The sequence below is a fragment of the Mirounga angustirostris genome, unplaced genomic scaffold, assembly GCF_029215605.1.
Source record: "Mirounga angustirostris isolate CCGP_5_RB_7025 unplaced genomic scaffold, mMirAng1.0.hap1 SCAF_9, whole genome shotgun sequence".
Classification (NCBI taxonomy): domain Eukaryota; kingdom Metazoa; phylum Chordata; class Mammalia; order Carnivora; family Phocidae; genus Mirounga; species Mirounga angustirostris.
In genome coordinates this window covers 50,562,386-50,583,587 of record NW_026991717.1, presented here as the reverse complement: position 1 = coordinate 50,583,587, position 21,202 = coordinate 50,562,386, and the positions used below count along the sequence as shown (strand labels likewise).

General features: G+C 35.9%; 1 protein-coding gene and 1 non-coding gene across 3 annotated transcripts in view; both read left to right on the top strand.

The window, feature by feature from the left end:
- Window positions 1–21,202, top strand: part of UNC13C (unc-13 homolog C) — a 564,880-nt gene that overhangs the window by 243,971 nt on the left and 299,707 nt on the right. For both annotated transcript variants that reach the window (XM_064570458.1, XM_045900049.2), the window contains one exon: window positions 20,665–20,834. In XM_064570458.1, coding sequence (XP_064426528.1) covers window positions 20,665–20,834 — 170 coding nt within the window. The remainder of the gene's footprint in view (window positions 1–20,664; window positions 20,835–21,202) is intronic.
- LOC123862564 (U6 spliceosomal RNA) lies at window positions 12,417–12,522 on the top strand. The gene has a single exon (XR_006795268.1). It is a non-coding gene; the product is annotated as a U6 spliceosomal RNA (small nuclear RNA).

Here is a 21,202-nt window from a genome sequence, read left to right as displayed (position 1 = left end):
CTGTGTATGCTACTTGAGCATTATTTGGTGAGCTCGAACATTTACTTTTTTTTTTTAAGATTTTTTAAATTTATTTTTTTAATTTTTTTGTTTTATTTATTTTTAATTTTTTATTGTTATGTTAATCACCATACATTACATCATTAGTTTTTGATGTACTGTTCCATGATTCATTGTTTGTGCATAACACCCAGTGCTCCATGCAGAACGTGCCCTCTTTAATACCCATCACCAGGCTAACCCATTCTCCCACCCTTAAATTTATTTTTTGATAGAGACAGTGAGAGAGGGAACACAAACGGGGAGTGGGAGAGGGAGAAGCAGGCTTCCCACGGAGCAGGGAGCCTGATGTGGGGCTCGATCCCAGGACCCAGGGATCATGACCTGAGCCGAAGGCAGGTGCTTAACAACTGAGCCACCCAGGCGCCCCTCAAACATTTACTTTTTAAATCAGCATCTGTGGTATCTGTTTTCCTGCCTGGAAAATTCTACAAATGCCTTTAGTCTTCATGATAGACTTGTTTTTTATTTTCAGTTATGTCTCTTCCACCTGACAAACTTTGCTGCTTTTGATTAGAATTGGACCTGAAGGAACAAAAAGGACAAAATGTATTTTGATTTGCTTAAAGCACTGAAATAAGCAGTGAAAGTAACCTCTTGTGCTTTTACTATGACTAGATTGTGTCATCCTTTGTCACTCTGTCCACACAGAATGAAGGATAAAACACAGGTCAGATCAATCAAATTTAGTAAATCTTGAAGATCTCCATGGCTTTCTTGACTTCACTGTTAAATTATATGGTACTTAATATATTGTTTTAATATTTATTTATTTAAGAGAGAGAGAGATAGCGACAGACATAGTGAGAGAGAGCACAGGCAGGGAGGAAAGGGAGACACAGGCTCCCAGCTGAGCAAGGAGCACGATGTGGGGCTCGAACCCAGGACCCTGAGATCATGACCTGAGCCAAAGGCAGTCGCTTAACTGACTGAGCCACCCAGGCGCCCCTCTACTGGAATTTCTTTTACATGTCAAGTACAAACTAGGACACAAATAAAACTTAATTATGTAAAACTGGTTACTACTAGGTTGAGTCATATGAAATTGCTGATATTCGACTCTGCTGACCTATGGAAATGGTAACTTCATATGATTCAATTTAAAGTACTATCTTCTGTTAAACTTTTACCTGAATAATCAGTCTTAACTTTTTATCTGGTTGATAGTGGTTTTATGTCCTTTTTCTGTTAACTTAAATTGTGTGTACAGTTGATCAAATTGGATTGTTTTATATTTATTACTCAAACTTTTGGAAGTTTTGAAAACAAATGTTTGGCTAAATTTTTCTTCTAGCTGTTCATAATTATGTAGATTCAACTTAAAGTTTCAAGGCTCTTGTGTTTTTGTTTTAGTGATAAAGGTTAGTTAATGTAGATGCCAAAATATCACAGATGCTGTCAGGTGTTTTGTTGTGTTTGTGCAGTGGCTTGGTTTTTTCTTTTTTCCTTTTGGATTCCATCTCTTGGCATTTTCTATATTATCCAGCTCAAAAGGGTTCTGGAGAGGACTAAAGTATAACCCATGTTACTATGTATGAATTCTTAAAATTACTCCATTCTAAATTATTGATTGAAGCTTAGATTTAAGTGGGAAAGCTAATTGGAGTGTAAGATTTCCTAACATTTCTTCTCTTCTTTAGCAATTCGTTGGTGATCACTGCAGAGGTCTTCCATAAACTATGCTGTGTTGCTGATATCTGGAACGAGAGGGCTGTTAGCTAATAGCATTTACCTTTATGATTGTTGCTCCTGCCAAGTGTGGTGTTCAGATAAAGTCTGATCAGGCACTTACTACAACTGCAACTTGTTACTGACATCATTGCTTTAGTTTCTTGGGAGAATAGCAGCTCTTCTTTTCTAACAAAGAGTGAGGGCAAATTAGGTGCCATAGAAACTAATGGTGACTAATTCTGTTCTCTTCCCAGAGATAAATTTTTGCTATTTAGTTGAACCCTTTTTCTCTGGCCAGAAGTAGTCAGAAGCTCTTGAAATGTCTCTTTGATATGCAGGGGGCAGGGGAAAGGGAAGGTGGGGTGGAAAAAGGTATTTCTATTAGTTTTTTTTTTTTTCCTTTCTTTTTTTCCTCCTTTTCAGGTGGACTAGTCTGGGAAGGAGGAATGTGTTGCACAAATATTATATATACACATTTCATTTAATGTATAAGTATGCTCCCTAAAGTCAACGTAATATGAAAAGTAGGTTTCACCTATCTGATTAGCAAAGATTTAAAAGTGATAATACTCCGTATTTGTGAGAGTATAGAGAAAGTTATAAGGGTAACCACATACATGCTTTCTGGGGGATATTTTAGTAATGCAGATGTGATTTTGTGTGTATCTATATGCAGATGTGTATGTGATTACATGCCTTCCAACCTAGAAAATCCACTTTTAGTAATTTGTCAAACTGAAATAGTTTTACAAGTTCATAAAAATACACATACAGAGTATTCTGTGTAGTGCTGTAGCAGTAAACTGGAAACTACCTAAATGCCCAACTACTGTCTATGGGGGGGGCAGGCATAAACTGAATAAATTAGGGCACATCCATATAATGCAGTATATCATGTCACTAAAAAGAATGTAATCATGTGTGTGTCTGGATGTACATGATATATTAAGTTTAAAAAGTCAAGATGCCAAATGGTATGTATAGTATAATCCCACATTGGTAAAAATTCAAAGTAGATACACTTATATAGAGAAAATAATGTGTCTATCTTTTAACGGTAAATACTAATAATAGACTATACTAATGTTTGCATTAAAATATTGACAATGACATTTAATAAGTAATGCACTGAATACAAATATATAATAACAGGAATTGTGTTCATTGCAGTGAAAACTGGTAAAGGGGTGCTCAACCTCTTCTTAAGTCTGTAAAGCATCTATCTACTTATAAAGAATGACTATAGAACATTAGTGATAATAAAATGGTTCATCTATAAAGCACTATTATTTTTTCAAAGCATTTTTATACCATAATTTTCTTTGCAAATCTCTCATTGTGCTACCTAGTACAAAAATGTTTATTATGTATCAGTTCTTTTCCTGAAGTAAGATTTAGAAAAACGCTTTTAGCATAGGAGTTTTATCTCTCAAGATGCAAACGCTAAGGCCTCTCAGGGAATGATCAAAGAAATGCTGAAAGGAATAAGAATGAGAACCACAAAAGTACTTCTAGCTAAGTATATAGTTTTACATATCTCTTTAGGGCACTTTCTGCATAAGTTTAGCCTAAATGCTGGCTCTTCCATTTAGTCCCTGAAGTTTCTGCAGTGTGTTCTGTATCTCAGGGAACTAAACTCCAAAGGTTACATTTTCAGATTTTCTTGCTCAGTAGGTTTAGGTGTGAGGAGGCCCTTGGATAAGATCAGAGGTGGGAGGACAGGGGAAGCCATAGTGTTTCTTTATTTCTTTCTCTGCCTTGGATAGCACCACCATTATCTTAGTCCCCTCCATGATTCAAGCCTCCTGTTGGATGGGACCCCCTCTCTGTGGTCCAAGTTCCTATCTATCCTTTCCCATTGTGTAGTCTTGACACCCTTGTCAGTGAACCTTTGTACACAACTGGTGGAAATGCAAAATAGTATAGCTATTATGGAAAACAGTATGGATTTTTCTTAACAAATTGAGAATAAAACTACCATATGATCGAACAATCCCATTTCTGGGTATGTACCTAAAAAAAAAAAAAAATCAGAATCTCAAAGATGTAATAGTACTCCCATGTTCACTGCAGCATTATTGGTAGTAGCCAAGATGTGGAAACTACCTAAATGTCATCAGTAGGTGAATGAATAAAAAAGATGTGATATATACATACAATGCAATATCATTTAGCAATTGCTGCATTCAACAATATGCACCAACATGGATGAACTTTGAAGACTTTATGCAAAGTGAAATAAGTCAGTCGCAGAAAGACAAACATTGCATGATTCCACTTAAATGAGGTATCAAAAAGAATATATTCATAGAATCACACCCTAGAATGGTAGTTTCCAGGAGCTGGGGAGAGGGGGAATTGGCAAGTTACTAATCAACAGGCACAAAGTTTCAATTAAGCAAGAGAAATAAGTTCTATACATCTGCTCCACAACATTACATCTGTAGTCAACAATACTATACCATATGCTTAAACATTTGTTAAGGGTGTAAAAAAAAAGACTACAAAGCTACAGTAATGAAAAGAGTATGGCATTGTCATAAAGGCAGACATATAGATTAATGGAACAGAATAGAGAGCCCCCAAATAAACCCTCACCTAAAATAGTATTTTTAATATCTGAATCAGATTTTATTGCATTGGTATTCATCAATTATTTAATCAATTTCCTGTTTTGATAACTAGACTAATTAAAAGTTTTCCTGTTTCCTATATCTGCAGTAACTTGTTCTTTGCTATTAAAGGCAAATGATATTTATATGTTTGAGTGATAGAATTAGCTGCATTAGTTAGATATAATTAAAAACCTACTAAGTGCCCAGTACCCTTCTAAGTGTTACATATATAATCATCTTTAAATAATTATTGATATTCTAATTTTATAGATTAGACATGGAGACTCAATGTAACTGCATTACTTGCCCAAAGTCATACTGCTAGTAAGGGGCTCAAATGAAATTTGAATCAGGCAGATATTTTTCCAAGCCTGCTCTATTACTCCATCATACCTAATACACCTTGCTTTTGTAAGTAAAATAAAAATGGTGTAACTTAGGGGTGCCTGGGTGGCTCAGTGGGTTAAGCATCTGCCTTCAGCTCAGGTCATGATCTCAGTGTCCTGGTATTGAGCCCTGCATCTGGCTCCATGCTCAGCAGAGAGTTGTCTTCTCCCTCTTCCTCTGCCCCCCACCCCATTTGTACTCTCTTACTCTCAAATAAATAAAATATTTTTAAAAAGAAAAGAAAATGGTATAACTTCTATAAGTCACAGATCTTGGAATATTTGAGGTACAATAGGACAACCATGAAACATGGCAACATGCACTGCTCCTGGCTCTTTACAGTTAAATTTAGAGGTCATTGGCATACATCTTCTTTATTTCATTGACAAGTAAGTTTAAGAAAAAAAATGCATGTCACCACTGAAAGTCAGACTTGGGAAGATAATGTCTTTATTCAAATGTCAAATAAATGTCAAATACATATCCAAAGTAGACTTTATTTCTGACTTCAAACAAATGGTTTAATTTCAGCTACCTAATTATGCCACTAATTGGAATATGCGTATTTGTAATATTTAATGAGTAACAAAAAAGAAGAGTATGATTACACTTACTATAATACTTATTTTTTTTTAAATTTAAGTATAGTTGACACACAATGTTACATTAATTTCAGGTATACATCATAGTGATTCAACAACTCTGTATGTTATGCTTGCTCACCAAAAGTGTGGCCACTGTCTTTCACCATACAGTGCTATTATAATAATATTGACTCTATTTCCTGTCCTGTACCTTTTATTCCTATGCCTTATTCATTCCATAACTGGAAGCTTTAACTTCCACTCCTCCTCATCATTTGCCCATCTTCCTACACCCCTTTCCTCTAGCAGCCTTCAGTTCTCTGTATTTATATATCTGATTCTTGTTGTTTATTCATTTGTTTTTTAGAATCCACATACGAGTAAATCCATGTGGTATTTGTCTTTCTCAGTCTTATTTATTTCACTTAGCATAATACCCTCTACATCCATCTGTGTTGTCTCAAATGTCATGATCTCATCCTTTTTAATGACTATGTAAATTTCCTGTGTGTGTGTACACATGTATATCTTCTTTATCCATTCATCCAACAGTGGACACTTAGGTTGCTTCCATATCTTGGCTATAATAAATAATACTTCAGTGAACACGGTGCACATATCTTTTTGAATACTACCCAGTAGTAGAATTAGTGGATCATATGGTATTTCTATTTTTGATTTTTTGAGGAACCTCCATACTGTTTTCCACAGTGGCTGTACCAACATTCCCACCAACAGTACACAAGGGTTCCTTTTTCCTCCACATCCTTGCCCACACAAAATAGAAAGCTTTTGCATAGCAAAGGAAACTCAACAAAAGCAACCTATTAAATGGGAGAAGATACTTGGAAATGATATATCTGATAAGGGGTTGATCCAAAATATGTAAAGAATTTATAAAACTCAACACCAAAAAACCCCCACAAACAATTATGTTAAAAAAATGGGCAGAGTACTTGAATGGACATTTTTCCAAAGAAGATATGCAAATAGCCAACAGACACAAAAAAGGTGCTCAATATCACTAATCACCAGGGAGATGTAAATCAAAACCACAATACGCAACTGATAAATTATTGAACACTACATCTGAAACTAATTATGTACCGTATGTTGGCTAATTGAACTTAAAAAATGGAGCAAGTAACCCTAATTTGTATGGAACCAGAGAAGACCCCAAATAGCCAGAGGAATGTTGAAAAAGAAAAGCAAAGCCGGTGGCATAACAATTCCAGACTTCAGGCTCTATTACAAAGCTGTCATCATCAAGACAGTACGGTACTGGCACAAAAACAGACACATAGATCAGTGGAACAGAATAGAGAGCCCGGAAATGGACCTTCAACTCTATGGTCAACTGATCTTTGACAAAGCAGGAAAGAATGTCCAATGGAAAAAAGACAGTCTCTTCAACAAATGGTGTTGGGAAAATTGGACAGCCACAAGCAGAAGAATGAAACTGGACCATTTCCTTACACCACACACAAAAATAGACTCAAAATGGATGAAAGACCTCAGTGTGAGACAGGAGTCCATCAAAATCGTAAAGAACACAGGCAGCAACCTCTTCGACCTCAGCCGCAGCAACTTCTTCCTAGAAACATCGCCAAAGGCAAGGGAAGCAAGGGCAAAAATGAACTATTGGGACCTCATCAAGATAAAAAGCTTTTGCACAGCAAAAGAAACAGTCAACAAAACCAAAAGACATCCGACAGAGTGGGAGAAGATATTTGCAAATGACATGTCCGATAAAGGGCTAGTATCCAAAATCTATAAAGAACTTCTCAAACTCAACACCCAAAGAACAAATAATCCAATCAAGAAATGGGCAGGAGACATGAACAGACATTTTTCCAAAGAAGACATCCAAATGGCCAACAGACACATGGAAAAGTGCTCAACATCGCTCAGCATCAGGGAAATCCAAATCAAAACCTCAAGGAGATACCACCTCACACCAGTCAGAATGGCTAAAATTAACAAGTCAGGAAACGACAGATGTTGGCGTGGATGCAGAGAAAGGGGAACCCTCCTACACTGTTGGTGGGTATGCAAGCTGGGGCAGCCACCCTGGAAAATAGTATGGAGGTTCTTCAAAAAGTTGAAAATAGAGCTACTGTACGACCCAGCAATTGCACTACTGGGTATATACCCCAAAGATACAAATGCAGTCACCTGAAGGGTTACATGCACCCTAGTGTTTATAGCAGCAATGTCCACAATACCCAAACTATGGAAAGAGCCCAGATGTCCATCGACAGATGAATGGATAAAGAAGAAGTGGTATATATATACAATGGAATATTATGCAGCCATCAAAAGGAATGAAATCTTGCCATTTGCAATGACGTGGATGGAACTAGAGGGTATTATGCTAAGCGAAATAAGTCAATCAGAGAAAGACAAGTATCATATTATCTCACTGATATGAGGAATTCTTAATCTCAGGAAACAAACTGAGGCTTACTGGAGTGGTGGGGGCTGGGAGGGATGGGGTGGCTGGGTGAGAGGCATTGGGGAGGGTATGTGCTATGGTGAGCGCTGTGACTTGTGTAAGACTGATGAATCACAGGCCTGTACCTCTGAAACAAATAATACATTATATGTTATTAAAAAAAAAAAGGGAAAAATGAACAGGGGGAATCAGAGGGGGAGGTGAACCATGAGAGACTATGGACTCTGAGAAACAAACTGAGGGTTCTAGAGGGGACGGGGTGGTTGGATGGGTTAGCCTGGTGATGGGTATTAAAGAGGGCATGTGTGCATGGAGCACTGGGTGTTACATGCAAACAGTGAATCATGGAACACTACATCAAAAACTAATGATGTAATGTGTGGTGATTAACATAACATAAAATTTAAAAAAACTGCAAAAAAAAAATATGCCTTCAAAAGGAAAAAGAAAACACAATGAGATATACCTTGCACCTGTCAGAATGGCAAATCAAAAAGATAGGAAATAACAAGTGGTGGTGAGAATGTGGAGAAAAAGGAACCTGTGATATTTTTTTGGTAAGCAGTTTTGAATATCTACTTGCTACAGGTACTAGGGATTGAAACATAAAAATGAATAAAAAAAACTCCCAGGGAAGTTTCACTCAGAGGTGATATTTTCTCTGGGTCTTGAAAGACAGGTAAATGTTCATCAGGTAGAGGAATAGGGAAAAGAAATCCTTGTCCTAAGAAACACAATGAACAATGTGTCTGCAATGGAAAAATACATGGTGAATCAAAGAAATGGTGACTAGAAACCACACCCATCTTGCATAATACATACTCCTACACAGCTATTCATTTCTCCAATTGTTGAGAGAGCCATTTGGTCCTCCAGTTTTCTACCTGCTCTTTTTACTTGAAATCTATTTGAGATATAGCATTATATGAATTTAAGGTGTACAAAACCTTAATTTGATACATTTATATATTTTAATATTACTATTGTAGCAACAGTGCTGCTCTCATGTCACATAATTCTTTTTTTGTGGTGGGAATAATTAAGACTTTAGTCTCTCAGTGTATTAGATGATTATTATAATGTTATCTGTATTCACTGTGCTGTGCATTAGCTCTCCAGGACTTACATGTCTACTAATTGCAAGTTTGTACCCTTAAATAAAACCTCTCCTATTCTACCAACCCCAGCTTCTGATAGTCACCATTTTACTCTTTTACTAGTTTATTTTTTTAGACTCCATATTATAAATGATACCATATAGATCTTCTAATCTCTAAGTGGTCTCTCTCTTCACAGCAAAATGGACACAAGTATTTGTCTAAAGGTTTTTTACCTTTATTATTTTAACATTAATTTTTATTAATGCTAATATTTTAATAGCATTTAATAATTCTTAAGACAGCTATTAAAATTTTATTCTGCAACATTAGTATCTGTGAAGAAAATACTGGATATAAAGATAGAATATAAGACTTTGAGATATTCATGCTCTAACTGTGGGGCTCGAAGGTGGGGCAGACAGATGGGTCTGTCTTATAAGGTGGTACTTTGCTCTTTGGTTCTCGGGTCTGTTATGGTATAAGGGCTTCTTTCAGCCAACCCTTAAATGCTAGTGCATGAATTCCTCTTCACTTCCTGTCCTTTTTCAAAATAATATAATTGATTTCTTGTTCTTATTTTTATCATCTTCTTGGTCATTAATTTATAGAATGGATCTACAATGCCCAATTACTATAAAGAAAAACCTCAGGAAAACTTAAAAGTGAAATGTTGGGGACTGTTTTTTGATCCTGATACCCATAACTCAGTTGTCCTTAAAAATGCAGGTGGGAATAGCTGGTGTGCACTGTCCCTGGGTTTTGAACATAGAGTCTGTTCATCTACTGTAATAGAATTCAGAGGTAATAGGGTTGGGATCTTAAATCAGGCACAATTGAGACATCAATATGGCAATGGAAGTGGGTTACATAATTCATAATAAATCACTAAAAGGAAATGTGAACACTCTCTCACAGTATTTCCATTTGGTGGGTCAGAGTTTAAAGAATTGAGCTGTAACTAGAGAATTTAATTACTGTTCAAAAGGCTGCTCCTTTGCCTCAGGATGGCTCTTGCCAGTTTCTGGCTGCTGATTTTCTCAATGTTCTGACTGGAAGCCTTAGTTAAAATGGGATTATTTACAATTACTAGATATTTTAAAATACACTTTTGTTGATTGTATCAGATAAATATGAAGAATAAAATAAAAATGTTTACTAATTCTGCCACCTATATTTCGATACATACCCTTACAGCTTCTTTCAGTGCAAACACACACACATGCATTTATTCATATGTATTTAATATCCCTTATTAATGTTTCTGTTAACCAAACCCAGTATAATACCATTTAAAATACAGAATTCTCATTTGCTACACTTAAAATGTGTGGCTATAATTTTACACAATTTTAATAGACACGATTTTTAATGTCACATCACTTCCTATTGGCTTTTTTCCTGACAAAGTTGCCACATGAGATCTATTTTACTTCATTAGATCTAGTGCCGCTCTAAGTGCAGTTTTCATTCTTCAGACAACTGTTTGTTAATATACTACATTAGTAATGACTTCCCATCACAGTATGATTACTTGGGGAAGGGCTTCTTTCTTCCCATCGAATTCAGACTTTATGGACTTTATGAAATTCATGGACATCTCTCAACGTAAAGCAACTTTTCTTGGAATGTGTTAAACTCTGATAACTTGGCTAAGGCCTGGGTTTTATTTTTGTTTTGTTACTTTGTTTTTTTGTTTTGTTTTTTGCTTTAATCATTGGAGATATATTGGACTTTCCCCAGGAAACTCTAAATCTAAAAATATTTGCATTGAGACCATTTGCAAAGTTGGAATAAATAATTACAAAGAAAGTAGTCATTTGGATGGCTTCCAAAAAAAAAAAAAAAAAATTGGCCCAATAGCGATTGGCTCTATAGAGATACGGTACCTGTGATTTAAAAACAAGACATAGACACACACAAAAATCCTGAGTCAGAGGGGGAAATGTTTTCCTTTAATTTGGGAAGAAATAAAACATCATATTCTTGTGGAAACAAAACCAGTCTTTAACAATTAAAAAAACGTAAAATTAGACATATGAACCATCCTTTAAGAAGGGAATTATTTTTAGTTAAAGGAAAACTAGAAAACAGTGGCTCTAACAATACTTTATTTATCAAGAGTTTGTGTAGTAAAATATCTTATTCTCTACTGATTTAAAAAAAAAAAAAGCCAAATTCACAAACTGGTAAACTAAACCAGAAGTCTTGGTTAGCTAATTAACCAGGTTGGATATGGTCTAGTAGAGGAAGATTTAATGGGGCTACGTTTTTTTTTTTTTTTTTTCTATTATATGTAACAGATTTTTTATATATATAAGGATATTTCTCTTGCTGTCAAATTTTGTTTCGTATGTGAGCCTATCATTTCCCATCTGAAATGCAAAACTGTGTGTTTTCGTAAAAGTCAGGGTTTATGAAACACATGTTAAATAGTTAAGTGACATAAAACACATCGGGTGTAAAAAATAGTAACAGCTCATAAATTAAATGTTTTGAATTATTTTGTACATAATCAAGCAAAATGAACTTCGCAGTTTATTATTATTTACCTATTTGATTTTATTAGAATTTCATTCACTTTCACATTAAGCCACAGATCTAGATTAATAAAAAGCAGTTGATTTCATTCAACAAAAATTCCAGGTATAGGCATTTGAGGGCTAGTAAGGTAACTAAATTATTCCATCAAAGAACAAAGCTTATTCCACTTACCTGTTCTAACATCTTTAGTGAAAGCTGTTCTGTATCCATATTCCAGAATAATAAAAGAGGAAAACGTAACAGAGAAGATCAGAAGACTTTGGTTTATATCTAATTGGCAGAACTATGTTAAGTGGTCCTCTCCAGTTACAAGGAAGGCTGAGATACTGCATAAAAGTAGAAAAGGAAAAGGAGGGGTTGAAAGGTTGTTGAGTAAATACATTTATAGTGTGGGCCACCTTCCACCTCGTTGACTATTCAGCGTTTATATACAGCCTTTTATCTCTATATTTAATTTAAATAAAATGAATTCATCCTCTCCCTTCCAAGGTAGGCAATACCAAAATTTTATACAGTTAGTGCATTTAGCTTGAAGTCTGTGATCTTTGGGTAGTCTCTGCATCCGCTCCAGGTTTGGTTCCTTGTGATCCTGGGACTTACTAATTAAAGGCATGTCATCTTCCTCCAAAATTCCCAATGTATTATTGCGATGAGAGAAGAAGATGGGGCAACAGCAATTTAAAAGTCTCATTCAGTAATAGGGAAAGTGGGAAAGACATGACCATTGTCGGTACATTAGCAAATATAGAATCCTACTAGACACCTGTAGACACCTACTAGACACTCTGGGCTTTCTGATCCTAGCAGCAGGAGTAGTTACTTGGCTAACCAATCTGGCAGGCCCTTGTGCTTTCCAGATGAATTTCTTTTATCCATTTTCCTCCAAGTCATTGGTTCTACGTCTGGGGAGACCTTCCTCACTCAATATGTCAATGTCCACACTCTAAGCAGGTACTCTGGAAAGTGCAAGCAAATGAAAGAGGGCTCTAAAAATAATTAAAAGGTACTCACTTCGCAGGACCTATACTAAAATCAGAAAAATACAGAGGAGATTAGCATGGCCCCTGCATGAGGATGACATACAAATTAGCGAAGCATTCCTTATTTGATGATGATGAAGATCAGAAGCAGCGTAAGACTAAGGCATTGACAGGGCGCCTGGGTGGTTCAGTTGGTTAAGTGTCCAACTCTTGATTTTGGCTCAGGTCATGATCTCAGGGTTGTGAGATCGAGGCCCACACTGGGCTCACACGCTGGGCCTGAAGCCTGCTTAAGATTCTCTCTCTCTCCCTCTCTCTCTCATTTAAAAAAAAAAAAAGAAGAAGGAGGAGAAGAAGCATTTACTTTAAATAGAGCTGTAGCCCGCCTGAGGCACATTTGATAATACTCTTCCCTGGAAAATTTACCAGGATTCCAGGAGATGGGCTTCAAGACAATTTTATGAGTAACCACATGAGCCTGCAAACTTTAACTCTTCACTGCCGGCTCCTCTGCCCTGATTTCTTTCTCTTGACCTAGTGGTTGCTGCCTCAACCTCTGCAAAGTAGTACACATGCCAAGGCGAGAATGAATGCAACACCGCTGATTTCATCTTTGCCGCTAAATTCCCTTCATTGTCACTCAGAGACTTCCTGAAGGAAAGTGTTTGAAAAGCCCAGGGGCACAATTTTATCTCTTTTTGAAGTTGCACTTAGAAACCCTTGCTTGTTACCTGTGCATTACATTTTGTATATGCAGAAGCAGCTGGCTTTTCTCAAACTTGTAGGGTTCCAAATTTATGATATCCTCAGTCAATTTATATTGCGGGACACAAGCGGAGTGAGCCTCTTTGGGCATAGCTGGGCCCCCTTGCATCTCTGCTTACAAACTGTCTGGATTTAGTTTGAGTGCATCTCCACTGTAGTGCATTTTTTATAGCAGCCGAACTTAATGAACATGTGGCAACATTCTAAATTTTACTCCAACCATTCACATCATAGAAAAACTTTACCTGGCATGTGCTCAGAATTGCAAGGTATAGCAAGCAACAGTTTGACCTGCTGTTCTGCTATTGCACTTGGCAGTGACTTGGCTTTCCAGACTGTGGTCATGAAATCTTCGCTGGCTGCCCCCATCATGTCCTCCACAGTCAGTTCCACATAAGTCCTGGTATTGAAGTCCCCTTCATTTTTTCAAAGTTACTGCATTCGTCAGTATTCTTAGTTGCGAAGGAACTAGAGTTTGCTCTAATTAGTTTTAGGCAGAAACAGATTATTTCCTACACTGTTAGGTTGCTCAAGACTTTGAAAGGCAGAGGACCTGCCTTTGAAGTCACTGTAGAGAAACTGTCCAATTCCATCGCAGGGTTTCTTTGGAGAAAACAACATTGCCATCATTAATCAATATTTTTGCTCCGCAAGACTGAATAACAGAAACTTTACATCAAAATACTAAAGGCTCTGCCACCACTGTTGCCAAATGAGCAAATTCTCAGAATAGAACCACTGCTTCACTTTAATTTTGAGTTCAGATCTTACTTGAATGGAGGTCAAATATCTGGGCCATCACTACAAAGGAATCTAGGAATGTGAGTTACCTAGCTTCAGTCTTGGGAAGAAGAGGAACATAAAGAGGAATGTAGCCAAAATGGAAGGAGAATGTTCAGAGAGGCTGAACATCCACATGTAATGATTATTCACCACACAATCCTGAACTAAATGTCCGGTTTTATATGCATTGCAAAATCCACGTGGAATTTCCAGTATTTGCAATAGCAGTCCCACAATTGTCTTTGTGGAGATAAAAAATGTAAGTTTCTGACAGCTTAAACTTGAAACATAATAGCAAACATTGTTTATTTTAAGTATTATTTACAAAAAGCTCTTTGGGAAAGATAAAGTAGGAACTGGCATGTCTTTATGAGGAAAAAAAAAAAAACCCAGAACAAATGTAATAGAAGATGTTAATAATAGAGGAATCTGGCTGGGGGACATACTCTCTGTATTCTCTTTACACTTTTCTCTAAATCTATGATCTAAATTTAAAGATTTACTTAATTAAGAAATGAAAAGAATAGAATCAATGAGAAATACAGAGATATTCAAATTCCCTTACGCAAGATCACAAGAACCGGGGCACATTGTTGATTATATTTGTTCTGAATCCATTATATCACATGCACTTTATTTTGACATTAAAGAAGGAAGAGTATGGTTGGTTGAATTATCTAACCTCACTAAGTCTTGTTCGTGTCTGTACGTTAATAGGGGCTCCGAAAATTACTGCTATGTGGGTGAATGAGTAGCTGGGTGTATGGGTGAGGGAATGGTAAACTCTTGATGGTACAATAACAAAAAATACAAACTGAATTAATGAAGAAAATAATGGAAATGCGAGCAGTCATTTGGAAGGTGTACTTCCATCTGGTACAGAGAAGTTATTTCTAACAGGAATTTGAAAAGAGATATTACAGTATTGTCTCTCAATTTGGTAAATACACATACAGAAACACACAATGTCTATGTGTGCATATACAGTTATGAATTATGTACAAGGAAAAATTATACATGTATACATATATAGTTATACTGTTTCATATGGAGTACTATTTGTGTATATGCGTGTGTGTGTGTGTGTCTGTGTATCAAGCTAAAAATCTTTACCTTAAATTTATAACAAAAACTAGAGGCTCAAATACTTATTCTTACAAATGAGACCGGATATTTTGATTTTGTTAAGTAATAGATTCTAGAAATATTTACCAATCTTTATTATCCAGAGTTTGCTGTTTATTGCACTTGTTATTTGCAGGTAAAAATTTTTTACATGTCTGTCTCCTAGGACCTACATGAACTCTAGTGGTTATTTTATCAAAAGGTGACAAAAAAGGATTTATTTCTGTTTTTGTAATATTTTGCATTTTAAGTTTATGGCAATGATAATTATTTTGATTGATATTCTAAGTTTTCTTTCATTTTTCTAAGAATGACACAAATGAGCTGAGAACTGGGTTTTTTGTTTCTACATTGATTTTTTTTATTTTTAATAGCAAAGAAATTAAAATCTGAGCTATTTTTAATATAAATTTTGGGTTAAATGCCAAAAATTACTCTATCTCAGTATCCTCACTACTATACTTTCAGTTGTATTATCTTTGGAATTCTGAATTAGATAGGAGGCAGCTGTCCTGTCATCTAACCCAACCGCTCTCCTTGGTTTGAAAGTGGTTTTGTTTGCTGCAATGGATACAGCATCATTGATTAGTTATTTTTCCTTCCCCACTATTTCCACCATTGGAAATAGCTATCAAGATTGGAGAATTTCTTTGATATACATGATATTTCTAAGAATGACATTATTTTTCCTTCAAATATAATAAAGGGAATTTTTTTGGCAAAACTTTGTAGATTTTTTAATGAACATTTTGTGAATGCTAGATGCATGCCAGAAACTATAAGAATAGAGATATTAATAAATCTAGATTTTACCTTCAAAAATAACTTATGAAATGAGGACATTATATTAATGACTACTATAGATCAAACACTCGTCTGTCACTGTACTAACTGCTGTCAGATATTTCACTTAATTTCTATAAATATCTTCTAAGATAGGTATCATTAACCCCATTTTATAGATAAACAGATTCATAGAGGCTAAGTCAGGTAGAAGTAGTTAGTTCTCAAACCCTGACCCCCTTTGTATAGAGTAATTCACAATGACTTTTGTATGCTGGAACAAAATAATATGTAATTTCATCTATCAATATAATTTTTAAAAATGAGCATAGTGTTCCAAAAGGAAAAAATGTTTAATGTAATGTATTCTAATACGTGTTTTAACATATAAGAGTAAAATACAGCTACCCTCGAATACATAAGGTAGTAGTTACATGCTTTCGTATGTTGGTAGAATTAGCATATATGTGACCATCTCCACTACAGACTGATACAAATACTTTGATTCAGATACTTTGAGCGATTTTGACATTGGTAATATAATTTCTCAAAGTGCAAAACAGCTCTTGGTAAAGTTCTGAATAGCAACAACAATTTTCCTTTGATTAGTGATTTAGACACTAGCTGTTTTCTAAAAAATTTCTATGTCTTAAAATACACACAAGAGTTGGTGTTTATATGTAAAAAAAAAAAAAAGTCTCAAACTGAGGTGATTTTCAGTGCATTTTGCATCTTTATTAATGCCTTGCATCATTTCAAATCATGCAGGCTGCCCAGTACATGGTAAGGTGTCCAAATCCCAGGCCTACCCCAGCTAATGCCACCAGTGCCCCTAAATGTTTATAGCAACCAAAAAAAAAAAAAAAGTCCCAGAAATTGCCAAAGTGCTCTATGTAGAAAGTTCTAGCATTACATAAAAATAGTGGGGCTTATTTTTCACATTGCCCTGTTATACTGCAAGTTTTATTATTAAATGTACTGTATTATCTTGTCTCAGGTTAATGGGAGAGAGAGAACTCTGTCAATTGTCCTTAAGTATTTTTTTTAAAAAAGATTTTATTTATTTGACAGAGAGGGAACACAAGCAGGGGAATTGGGAGAGGGAGAAGCAGGCCTCCCGTTGAGCAGGAGCCCGATGCAGGACTCTATCCCAGGACCCCGGGATCATGACCTGAGCCCGAGGCAGACGCCCAACGACTGAGCCATCCAGGCGCCCATGTCCTTAAGTATTTTTTATGCCGTGAGTCCATTTGGCAATCTGGTGAAAACCATGGACACTTTTCAAAATCATTTATTTGTAAATTCCTAAGATAAAATATATAGAATTGAAAAAATCAATTATTTTGAAGAATACTTTTAGTACAGTAAATGATAGTTACAAATAACATTACAAGTTTCATAACAATGGTAATGTTACATGTAAATATCTTGGTTTTATTGGTGACAAAATCTTCCAGGGACTCAGCTGTGGTTTGTTGTTTATGTTCATAATTGAAGGAAAATAAAGGTGAAATTACTTTATTTCTTTTTTCAAGTTGTTTAAATCCTAGTTAACATACAATGTAATATTAGTTTCAGGTGTAGAAGTTAGTGATTCATCAGTTGCATATAACACCCAGTGCTCATTGCATCACAAGCCCCCCTTAATGCCCATCACCCAGTTACCCCATCCCCCCACCCACCTCCCCTCCAGCAAACCTTAGTTTGTTCTCTATAGTTAAGAGTCCATTTTCTGATTTGCCTCTCTTTTTCCCCCTATATTCATCTGTTTTGTTTCTTAAATTCCACATATGAATGAAATCATATATTGTCTTTCTCTGACTTATTTTGCTTAGCATAATATACTCCATCTCACTCCCCATTGTTGCAGATGGAAAAACTTCATTCTTTTTTATGACTGAGTAATATTCCATTGAATATGTGCCACATCTTCTTTATCCGTTCATCAGCTGATGGACATGTGGGCTCTTTTCATAATTTGCCTATTGTTGCTAATGCTGCTATAAGCATTGGGGTGCTGTGCTCCTTTGAATCAGCATTTTTTTAATCCTTTGGGTAAATACTTAGTGCAATTGCTGGATCATAGGGTAGTTCTATCTTTTTGTTTGTTTTTTGTTTTTGTTTTCATTTTTTAATTTAAATTCAATTTAATTAACATATAGTGTATTACTAGTTTCAGGGGTAGAATTCATTGATTCATCAGTTACATGCAACACCCAGTGCTCATTACTTCAAGTGCCCTCCTTAATGCTGACCATCCAAGTACCCCATTCCCCACCCATCTCCCCTCCAGCAACCCTCAGTTTGTTCTCTATAGTTAAGAGTGTCTTATGGTTTGCCTCCCTCACTATTTTTTATCTTATTTTTCATTCCCTTCCCCAATGTTCATGTGTTTTGTTTCTTAAATTCCACATATGAGTGGAATCACATGGTATTTGTCTTTTTCTGACTGACTTATTTTGCTTAGCATAATACCCTTTAGTTCTAGCCATATCATTGCAAATGGCAAGATTTTATTCTTATTGATAGCTAAGTAATACTCCATTGTGTGTGTGTGTATTAGATATATATACACACACCACATCTTTATCCATTCATCTGATGATGGACATCTGGGCTTTTCCCATATTTTGGCTATTGTGGACATTGCTGCTATAAACATTGGGGTGCGTGTGCCCCTTCAAATCACTATGTTTGAATTCTTTGGATAAATACCTAGTAGTGCAATTGCTAGGTCATAAGATAGTTCTATTTTTAACTTTTTGAGGAACCTCCATACGTTTTCCAGAGTGGCTGCACCAGTTTGCATTCCCTCCAAATTGTAAGAAGGTTCCCTTGTCTCTGCATCCTCGCTAACATCTGTTGTTTCCTGAGTTGTTAATTTTAGCCATTCTGACTGGTGTGAGGTGGAATCTCATTGTGGTTTTGATTTGTATTTCCCTGATGTCAAGTGATGTTGAGCATTTTTTCATGTGTCTGTTGGCCATTTGGATGTCTTCTTTGGAGAAATGTCTGTTTGTGTCTTCTGCCCATTTCTTAACTGGATTTTTTTTTGGAGGGGTGAGTTTGATAAGTTCTTTATAGATTTTGGATACTAGCCCTTTATCTGATATGTCATTTGTGAATATCTTCTCCCATTCTGTAGGTTGCCTTTTAGTTTTGTGGATTGTTTCCTTTGCTGTGCAAAAGCTTTTCAGCTTGATGAAGTCCCAATAGCTCAGTTTTGCTTTTGTATCCCTTGCCTCTAGAGATGTTTCCAGCAAGAAGTTGCTGTGGCTGAGGTCAAAGAGGTTGATGGATTCCTGTCTCGCATTTAGGTCTTTCATCTGTTTTGAATTTTTTTGTGTATGGTGTAAGAAAGTCATCCAGTTTTATTCTTCTGCATGTGCAATTGCTGAATCATAGGGTAGTTCTATTTTTAACTTTTTGAGGAACCTCCATACTGTTTTCCAGAGTGGCTACATGAGTTTGTATTCCCACCAACAGTGTAGAGGGTTCCCCTTTTTCCACTTCCTTGCTAGTATCTGTTGTTTTCTGTGTTGTTAATTTTAGCCATTCTGACTGGTGTGAAGTGATATCTCATTGTAGTTTTTATTTGTATTTCCTTGATGAGTGATGTTGAACATCTTTTCATGTGTCTGTTAGCCATCTGTATGTCTTCTTTGGAAAAATGGCTGTTCATGTCTTCTGCCCATTGCTTAACTGGATTATTTGTTTTTGGGTGTTGAGTTTTATAAGTTCTATATGTATTTTTGATGTTCGGAATTCATCCACTGACCCCGTGGTGAAGATCCTTATGCTAGAGTGAATGCACATGCAGAGCAAACTGGAGCTCATCAGTGATCATCCTAACTGGCTCAATAGCTACCAAAAAAAGTTAGAAAGAGCAGGTGATGACCCGATGCTTAAAGAATGATTGGTTGGCAGACAGAGAAGCATAGGGAAGAGTGTATACAAAAGCCAAAGGGTCAGGAAACACCATAATATGTATTAGGAATGCTAACACTGTATGTGTGGGCTTCAACAAGAATAAATGAAGGAGGGGCACCTGGGTGGCTCAGTCAGTTAAGCGTCTGCCTTCGGCTCAGGTCATGATCCCAGGGTCCTGGGATCGAGCCCCGCATGGGGCTCCCTGCTCCGCGGGAAGCCTGCTTCTCCCTCTCCCACTCCCCCTACTTGTGTTCCCTCTCTCACTGTGTCTCTCTCTGTCAAATAAATAAATAAAATCTTCAAAAAAAAAAAAAAAAAAGAATAAGTGGAGGAAACCTTGAAGTGAGAAATGGATTAAAGTGTGAAGTTTATTCTTAAAAACAGAGGGTTTTGCTCTAATTCTAATTGATTTAACAGTATCTTACATACTTACTGGGATTTTTAATATTAAGTACTAGCACATAACTGTGTTGTCATTTATACTCTGTGACATCCAGAGCAGTAAAATTAGCTTTATATTGATGGTGCAGTATTTTCTGAGCATGGCTGTGTTTTTCTAGAAAACGATTGCAAATAGGAAATATATCAAAGAGAAAATACACTAAATATTTTTGACCCGTATTTGATTATATTTAGTTCAGTTAAAGGAATTATGTTGGAATAGGATATGATTACCCCTTATTAACATTGCTTAACTAATGCAACATTTTTCAATATCCCTGACATCTGTAACATCCTACAGATGGAATGGGTCAGTGGGAAATCTCATTTATTAGGTAACATACTATGCCTTTCTGGATTAGATAGATTTAAAATGAATTGCTAACATCAAATGCCATTTAGAGCATTACCAATAGTTATTAACTTATCCACATTTATTTTCAGTGAATGCCATAACTCCACAGATCGAATCAAAGTCAGAGTGTGGGATGAAGATGATGACATTAAATCCAGAGTCAAGCAACATTTCAGAAAGGAGTCAGATGATTTTTTGGGACAGACAATTGTAGAAGTGAGGACCCTGAGTGGAGAGATGGATGTCTGGTACAACTTAGGTGACTATTTTTAAATTTACTTGAAAAACAGTTAAATAAATTTCAGAATATCTGTGGCCTGCATTATTCCCATATAAGTACAAATAATCAGTGTCTTTCTACAATATTCTGCTGAAATATTTATTCAAATTCAGTATTATTGAAAGATGTTGGTAAATTTGAGATGAAAAGAGAAAGTCTTTCAAAAAATCTACTGGGTGTCTTTTAGGAGAAAAATATCCCATTCTTGATTTTTAATTCATAAATATAGCTTCAAAAACTTTGCTGGATTGATTAAAAAAAATAACCTATGACTTTATGCTGTTTGACTTCCTTTTGATTCCTTAGTGAAATTTTAGCAATAAAGGGAAAGTATATTTTGGATATCT